Source organism: Chanos chanos, chromosome 7, assembly GCF_902362185.1.
Source record: "Chanos chanos chromosome 7, fChaCha1.1, whole genome shotgun sequence".
NCBI classification, from domain to species: Eukaryota; Metazoa; Chordata; class Actinopteri; order Gonorynchiformes; family Chanidae; genus Chanos; species Chanos chanos.
The window spans coordinates 35,920,490-35,929,467 of record NC_044501.1 but is presented as its reverse complement, the minus strand read 5'-3'; the positions used below and the strand labels follow the sequence as shown (position 1 = coordinate 35,929,467).

Below are 8,978 nucleotides of genomic sequence, written 5' to 3'. Positions count from 1 at the left end.
CTCCCTCTCTCTCTCCCTCTCAAACAAGTCAGTCTGTCAATGAGCGGCGAACGTTTGGGCAAGTCAGACCAGGGGGACTCAGAAAGACACTGAGCCAGGGGAACAGAACGAGAATCGAAATCGGCAAACAACCAAGAATCTTAATGACTTGCCACAACCAAGAGGATTTCCAGTATTCAATCCAGAGATTTGTGTAAGGGGTTTTTAGTGCCAAATTTGGCTTTTTTTTTAATTTTCTGATTTTCATTTTTTTTTTGGTTTGTTTTGCAACGTCTCGATAACTTCAGTAGATGTACTTACTACTCCTTTCGTTTCATTTGATTTTTTGTTCTCATTTAATTATTTCCTTTTTGTGATTTGGACCCACTGCATTCGTTTCCCTTCATCGAAATCTAATGTTCAAGGTACCCTGTCGAGTTTGAGTCACTGGATGTGCGGATTTACAAACTGAACCCTTCTTGGAAACGAGAAGCAAAAATCGGGCTAGTGTACTGAGCACGAGCGAAAGGGGACAGAGCCGTGCCATGAAATATCTCGGCAGCATCAACATGTCCTTATGAGGATGGAACAGCGCGAGGCTGACAATCTTCTTCCATTTTAAACAGTCCTCTGTTTACCCCCTGTTTTGATCACTACATCCTTTTTCATTCATCTTCATACGAAAACAAACGGCTTAGAAAGAGAAAGAGGGAGAGAAAGGGGGAATGGAAGAGAGACAGAACCTACTAATTGAATAGAAGACTGCACAGAGAGGAGGGGAAGACTTTCTGCCAAATAAACTCCTGAAAATATTACTGCCATTGGAACAGGATTTTTAAAAAAAATCAACTTGCGGGAATTCCTATTGTTCAGTGAGAGTTTTCCATGAGCTAGTAAATATTCGTGAAGGAAAATACTACTTAAGAAAAAGGAGAGTCATGCTGGGAAGAGTTTATTCTTCAAAAAAAATTGTGTTAGCACAAAACGGATTCGTAAACTTTTCATACTAAACAATTGGTTTCAATTTAGATTGTCCTTTGTTTTTCAAACTAATATCCATGCCGGTGCCTAAGACAAGCTATACCCTCACGCACTGACGGATTCACTCACTGCCTACTGGGCTATAGCTTTGACTACTTTGTTTGGAAGGTCTACCAAGCGAACCTTTGGGGAAAATATCCAGTTTCTTTGATGGGGGCACAGAGACGAGATTTTGGGGTTGAAATGGCGAGTCGGAGCTGTAGAAATGGATTGGGAATTCTGCTGATGTGCTTAGTGGATTTACTTGGAATTGCGGCGACCAACATGGAGCCTATCTATTGGAATTCCCTGAACAAAAGGTAAGACCCGAAACTAAACGTGTTTGACTCGGTATTTATTTCGTTCATTTTGACTTGCCTGATTTGAAGCGGTTTAACTGCAATCTTTCTGCAGAAAAAAAAAAAAACATTACGCACCAAAAACAACCCGTGGTGCTGAAGGTTTTCTTTTCTTTTCTTTTTTTCGGAAGAAGAGAGATGTGTCCTTTTACACAGACAAACCCCTCTGCTGAAAATCAAAGAGTCTGTCTAAGTTATGAGCATCAATGTTGCTAGACTAATAAATGCCACATTTCATTGACTGTGTGTGTTGAGGAATTTTACGACAGCGACAGCCCAGGCAGCAGAGCCAGTAATGTTTATTGGTGTGCTGCAGCTTTACAGCCTAATTTAGATACTGTCGACTCGAATTAGAATGTGGACTAAGGCGCTTCCAAATCATGTTCGTTTTGAAATGTACTTAAAAACCAATTGGTTGAAAACCTTAACATAAGATGGAAAAAAATACATTTATCAATGATATTTCAAATAAAAGCACAAACTTATCCGGCCTCGATAGTTAAGCAAGTTCTGAGGGTTAGGCTACGGATCAAAGTCTAATTTGTCGATTCTCACGCGGTGAAGATCCATCTCAGTGGTCGAAGTCAGGAAAAGTATATTCACTTATTTGCAAAAGTCATGTGAAGTAATAGGTAAGTGGGACTAGGACCTCGGACGGCCCATCAGACTATTTGTCGCTGCAAATTTATTGCTCGCGACTAACAGGTATCCCTGAGGCAAGATGAGGAGAGAGTGGAGAGGTTTGAATTATAAATTGCTATATTTGGCAGTTTATTATGTCGTTATTTGGGCCTAATTGGGTAAATATGAATTTGCAGAGGTAGAGCAGGCCTAATTCTAATTTTTAATCATTTAATGAACAATTACAGAGCAATGTATTATAATTTACTGACGAATTTATAGACGAACTCCAGACGAGTGTGTCTCTCTTAAACCCTTTGTCATATTCGGTTGTTTAAGTGGACACCCGGCGTCAAGGGAACAGTTCTGCCTGGTCTAAATCGGTATGTAGGTTATGTGAGGGCTATTAGTGATGCCACGGGCTCTTGAAAGACGAATAGGTTTTTAATGTGACCATGTGGCGCTGTAAGGTCTCTGCGCTTCGACAGATGCTACAGGGGGGTTGTAATTCTGTGTGGGTCTGTCATTGCCGGTCCTGGCAGGCGTCCCCTAATGAGCGTTTTTTCTTTTTTTCTTTTTTTTTTGCCAACCGAGTGAGGTTTAAGAGATGGTATTTTTTTTCTGGGTTGCAGCATTCGCTGTTATGTCAGTGTAATATTATCATTAAAGCGCGTTTGCGTCTGCTTGGCCCGACCTTTAAGTGTGTGGTGATTAGAAGCGGTTGGAAACGGCGTTAGTTTTCACACTCACATTCACATTTTCCTCACTCCACATGTTTCAAATTTGGTTGATTTCACACCGTGGAATTACACATGCTTACACAAACACACTCATACACGCACAAACACACGTTTAATTCTCCAAAAAAAAAAAAACCCAACTCTCCTCACCCCTCCCGTTACGCTCATTACCACAAAATTTTAACATGTCACAACTCTCCAGCTTGCTCAGTCTGAAGAATAGATACTTATGTCTCAATCTGTCCGTTCTACCGCTTCCATCTCCACACCCACACACATATATAGGAGACATCTGCACTGTCTTGACCTATATGTCATGGCTCTAAGCTTCAACCGTCTGCACCATCTGAGATGAAAGTAACCATGTGGAGGTAACGTTTTTTTGGGTTATGTCGCAGATTTAATGGAGGGCAGTCAACCCATCAAACTCCTTTCTCCGCGCCCTTCTTCTTCACCCTTCTCTGCTTTGAACTGAAAGGCTTCCACCTGTAGAACCTCTCTCATATGCTCTCTCTCTCTCTCTCTCTCTCTCTCTCTCTCTCTCTCTCTCTGTCGCTCTCTCTCTCCCCACTCTCTGTGTCCCTCTCCATCCTCTTCCTCCCTCTCTCCCTCTCCTCTCCTCTCTCTCGCTCTCTCTCATGATGGTGCTATGTCACTCGCCCCCCGTGCCTCGGATGAGGCAAATTAAAAACACGTGTTTCATTCAGCACCTAATGATGCAGGAGTCCCCAGCAGGGAGCATGTGGAGAGGGGGATGAGAAGAGGATGAGAGGAGTGGATGGACGGTGGGAAGGAGAGAGAGGGAGAGGGAGAGAGAGAGAGAGAGAGGGGGGGAAAGCGGCAGGGAGCTTCCTTAAATGTACAGAAATCGATATCTTTTAAACCATGAATGTCACTGTGTGTTAAGGAGAAGAAAATGCAAGTGCACCTCAAGAAACACCTTTGAGACATCTACTGAGGAGAAAAAAAAATCCATATGTGGTTCTCTCTTTTTTTTTTTTTTTTGTCCAGACACTGTAATTTAATCAAATAACCGAGTTTATATTCAAGTCTGTGTGTGGATAGAATTCTTGAGAGGACTTTTGGAGTCCAACCAAAGCAGACATCAAGTTAAGAGCTTTGTTTTTGATATAATGATACTCATGTCTGGTTAGTATTCTTATCCTTTTTGAACCCTAAAAAAAAAAAAAAAATAGAATAAAAAAAAAAAAACTACAGAGGAAGAATTACTTGAATAAGTCTGACCTTCCACTGCACTTTAGAGAACAGTGGCTTTTAATTTAATGTCTTGATATTTCTTTTGCGAGCGATGAAATTATTTGTACCTGATCTAAAGTCAACGCACTCATTCACCCATTTCTTTGTAAGCAGAGCTGGGACTCATCGCTCCCTGTTGTGTAGTAGACTCAGGAACACTCAGACGTGGTCGTCTGTTAACTTTTTTTCGTGTAAGAGCAAGAGCAATTTTCAAATGTCTCCATCGCACTTACGCAAACAAAATTTGAAATGTATCAGAGATAATGTTTACATGGCGGATGTGTTCATTCGTACCGTGATTATAGAAGGTAAGTAAAATCCTTCAAGTTTTTTTAAAGGCACTTCAACTTAATTGGTTATTCAACGGAACTGTATCAGTAAATAGAGAGTTTTTTTTTTTTGAACGCACATGCTGTCAAATAAAAGAGAAAAAGACAAGACAAAGACAAGAGACTTTGAAATGAACGAAACAGCGATGCTATTTTGACGAGTGGTGTCTGAGAGTAGGTTTGACTGCGGATTGAGCAAACCTCATGTTTTTTTGTCACAGATCTGGAATCAGTTTAAAAGTTCAGTTTATAATGGCTAAGAATGCGAAGGGCTTTGAAAAAAAACTGATCCCAGTCTGGAGTTTAGAGCTGAAAAGAACCAGATCCCCTTATTATGCTGTCCTCCTTTGCCCTTTAAAAGTGGTAAACTAGTTATCAGCCATAAATTACTGTAAACACTGAGAAAAGTCTCTGGGACTGCCAGCACCGGAATCCAGTCTCTGAAAGAGTCTGTCTGTGTGTGTGTGTGTGTGTGTGTGTGTGAGTGTGTGTGTGTGTGTGTGAGTATGTGTGTGTGAGTATGCGTGTGTGAGTATGTGTGTGTGTGTATGTGTGTGTGAGTGTGTGTGCGTGTGCGCGCGCGCATGCGCGTGTGTGCGTGCACGTGTACGCGCAAAGTTGTGTGTCTGTTTGTGTCTGGAAAAGCAAAGAAACGCCAGTGTGTTCCCTTAAGCGACAGTGTGTTATTGTAAATGCCGTCGAGGGGGAGGGAAGCTTCTCCAACTGCTTGCGGTGACTTGTACTACAACTATTCCCTCTCAAATACACATTAAAAATTTATCCCCCCCGGATTCTCAATAATTAATTAATCGTCAGCTAATTGGCTCCGGATAAAAGGGTGGTTAACTAGGCTAAGCGTTCCGAGTAGAGGAGAAATTTTGAGGATAAGAGAGGGGAAAAAAAAAAGACTCCAAAATGTTGAATTTGTTCTTTGGGGGTGAGTTGGGGTGAGAGACAGGGTTAAAGAGGTAGGCGTAGTGTTAGTGGGTTAAATTCATATTCATGATTACAGCATAAGCTTTGATTATATAACAGTTCGATCAAGTTTAAAAAAACAACAACAACAACAACAAAAAAAAAACGCAATTTGTCAGCAAAAATGATCATCACTTTAGATGTTGGTTTGTGAGTTGATGTTAAGCAAAGCATTGCCTAAAAGAATTTCCAATAAAACTGTATTAGATTAAGAAATATCAATTTTGGCAAGAGGACCCAGACCTCAGGATCTTTGGGAAAGGAAAAATTGCATTGGAGGGTATGTGTGTGTGAGTGCTTGTGTGTGTGAGTGCTTGTGTGTGTGTGTGTGTGTGTGTGTGTGTGTGTGTGCGCGCGCATGCGTCCGTGCGTGTGTGTGTGTGAGTGTGACTGTGCATGCGTGTGTAATAGTGATGTATCAGCTTTCCTTTTGTCAGGCGTCTGCTGCTCAGAGGCCCAGCTCCGTCGGAGCAGCAGCGGCAGCGTGGCTGGCCCTGTAGGGCCCGGGGTCTGCCTGGCAGGCTGGTTGGCTGCTTGGCTGGTGGACTGACTGGCTGGTTGGATTTTATGGGCTGACTGCTACAGGAGCTGTGAAAGTGGCTCATAGCTGATGTGGCAGAAAGCTGCAAGACTGCCTACTGTGGTCCAGAGAGAGAGAGAGAGGGAGGGAAAGAGAGAGGGAGGGAAAGAGAGAGAAAGAGGGAAAGAGAGAGGGAGAGGGAAAGAGAGAGGAAGAGGGAAAGAGAGAGGGAGAGGGAAAGAGAGAGAAGGGGGGGGGGGGTCTCAGCAAAAGGAACGGAGGGGGAAAAATCTGCCAATCTTTGCTTTGTTTGAAGGACAGGTTTATGAAATTGTTTGTAGGCTGTGTGGGTGTATGTGTGTCAGTGAACTTGAACTCATTCAGATGCATGTTTTCTGATGTGTGTGTGTGTGTGTGTCTGCACACACGTGGGGAAGTTCTGACAGAACCCCAGGGCACGGCCCCTTGTTGCTTCACTGTGTGGTATTAGTGTGTGTGGTCTCTCTGAATGTCTCTCATCACCCGTGTGTGTGTTTGTGTGTGTGCGTGCGTGTGTCTGTGTGTGTGTGGAGGAGTGTGTGTGTGTGGGTGGAGGAATGGTCAGACGCCTTCTGACCGTCAATTCTTTAATAGATAAACCTCCTTATCCGTCCGTAACAGCCGAACCAGATGGACAAAGGTCCTAATCAATCAATCAAATTTCCCCCGCTCTCTCTCTCTCTCTTCTCTGTCTGACTTTGCTCCTGGTCCTTTACTGGGAACACAACTACTATTACACACTCCATCCCAACTGCAGACACAGCTGTGTGTGTGTGTGTGTGTGTGTGTGTGTGTGTACAAGACAAAGTAGCAGAACTTGGCGTCTCTCACAGAGTCCGTGAGAATGTGTATAGTGTCTGCTGTGGGTGACTTATCCAGGCTTTGAGGGATATGGGGGTCACATGGTCACCAGCAGGAGGAGGGATTGGCTGTGTACTAGCTCATTAGGTTACTTCACACAGACCCCATTTTAATCTGGACAACCCACCCCCACCCCCCCTCAGCATGCACTGCGTCCCTTCCTGGGTCAGCCGCCCCCCCACACCATTCAATAAGAGGGCAGAGGGGGGAGAAAAAGAGAAAAGGCAGGACAGGACAAAAGGTTGCTAGGCCATGCAACACATGGTGACGGCTGATCTCAGATCAGAGGAGGCCGGGGTGGGGGGGGGGGGGGTCGATAGAGTCCCCTTCTAATTTGTATGCTTTAGCTTCTCTCTCTCTCTCTCTCTCTCTCTCTCTCTCTCTCTCTCACACACACACACACACACACACACGCACACACACGCACACACACACACACACACACACACACTAGCCTTTCTCTTTCTGCCTCACTCTCCTTCTGTTTCCTCTCTTTTTTTCCCTCTGTCTATACCTCTTTTTCCCTGCCCTCCCTCTCTGCTCTGTCCTTTCTATTTCTCCTTCTCACCCTTTCTCTCTCTCTCTCTCTCTCTCTCTCTCTCCTGTCTTGGCTGGAAGTGGCTGACTTGTGTTGTCAGACTGTGTTGATTGTAGTGCTGTGTGAAGACAGACTGGTGGGACACGCCGTGGGAGGTGGGGGGTGGAGGTGGGGGGGGGAGTTTACTCGGTGTTGGTAGGCTTTATTACGACAGATTAGCAAAGCTGATCCACACTCATGATTACCGAACTGTGTCTGTCACTTACTCTGTTACCTGTCTGCTTTACATGAGATCCAGACAGGCACAGTCACTGATCTGAGATCTGTCCTGATGTCTAGCTGTGAAACGGATCTTTTTGTTTTCAGCTCCTTTTTTTTTTTTTCTTTTCTTTTTTTTAGTTTCACAAAGTCTGGGCCTTTACTTATATTACACATATAATCAACTGTCAGTTTCAAAGAGATATTGAAAAATTGTTCATGTGCATGGTAACTGAACGATAATTATGTATTTATCATCGGAGGGACCAAGATCGTATGGTTGAACTGATTCTGGATCAGCAGTCAGAAGCAGACAATGGTGGGCGGGTCTTATGCTAATGAGCATGGTGTAGTAAGGCTATCTTCTGATGCTAATAGAGTGTGGAGCCAGACCCTATTTGCCTATATTCTCTCATGTGTAGAGAACCGGTACGAAAGAAAAACACAGACCGGATCTGAGAGAAAAACCAACGGTCCCGAGTATTCAGACCACCCCCCCGACTTCCTGCGTCCACACCGCCGACATCTGGCGGGGCATGTTAACTTGTTAACTATTGCCCGTGTTTAACAAAATTAAGCTCAAACTAATGGGATTTAAAGTTCTTCTCCAAATATGTAGGCTCAGTGTGTCCCAGTGTGTGTGTGTGTGTGTTTGTGGGTTTGTGTGTGTGCGTGTGTGTGTGTGCATGTGTGTGTGTGTGTGTGTTTGTGTGTGTGTGTGTGTGTGTGTGTATGTATGTGAGAAACTTCCTTGAACAGCTACACTTTGTCTTTGTAATGAGCATGTCTGACTGTTTGGGTTTTTCGTAAATAGGCTCCAGCGTGGATTTCCTCAACTGTCACTGAGAGAAAGAAACACTCTGTGTGTGTGTGTGTGTGTGTGTGTGTGTGTGTGTATGTGTGTGTGCCTGTGTGCATGTGTGGGTGTGTATGTGTGTTAGAGACAGAGAAAAGGGGATGGAGAGAGTGAGAAAGAGAGAAAGACAGTGAGAGGAATGGAGGGTAGTTTGTATATGTCAGTTAGGAAGAGGCCACTGTTTGACATGACCTACTTTGCAACCATGAGGAATGGTCAATGGATCATGACCCTCGACGCTTCCCGACTACCAATAAGAGTCACTCACTCACCCCTTACCCTGAGAGAAACAGACAGGGGAAAAACTCACTATCGCTAACAAAAAACCCAGCTCGGACCTGGTCCAGAGGGGCCGGTATTTGCCCTGGTTTTCCATCACTCAGAGAGAGAGAGAGAGAGAGAGTCAGCCACCTGAAGATCATTACTCTAATGTTAGTTTCTGGTCTCTTTTTGTCTGTGGCCTGTATGTTTCAGGGAGACTTCAAATGAATGTTGGGAGAGTTTTGCTTCAGGCCAGAAAGGAGTAGTATAGGTCCTGCTCTTTATTAAACTTGAAGACTAGCAGCTTTGGTTTGGCCCGTGGCTTTCGTCTTGTTTTAATATTCTGTAATGTTTCATCCTCGATT

The 8,978-nt window shown here is 44.0% G+C and overlaps 1 protein-coding gene across 1 annotated transcript in view; it reads left to right on the top strand.

Moving 5' to 3' along the window:
• The first annotated feature begins 1,170 nt into the window (after window positions 1–1,170).
• The window catches only part of efnb3b (ephrin-B3b), a 50,788-nt gene continuing 42,980 nt past the window's right edge, over window positions 1,171–8,978 (top strand). The window contains exon 1 of the mRNA XM_030780900.1: window positions 1,171–1,319. Within this exon, the coding sequence (XP_030636760.1) occupies window positions 1,171–1,319 (149 nt within the window). The remainder of the gene's footprint in view (window positions 1,320–8,978) is intronic.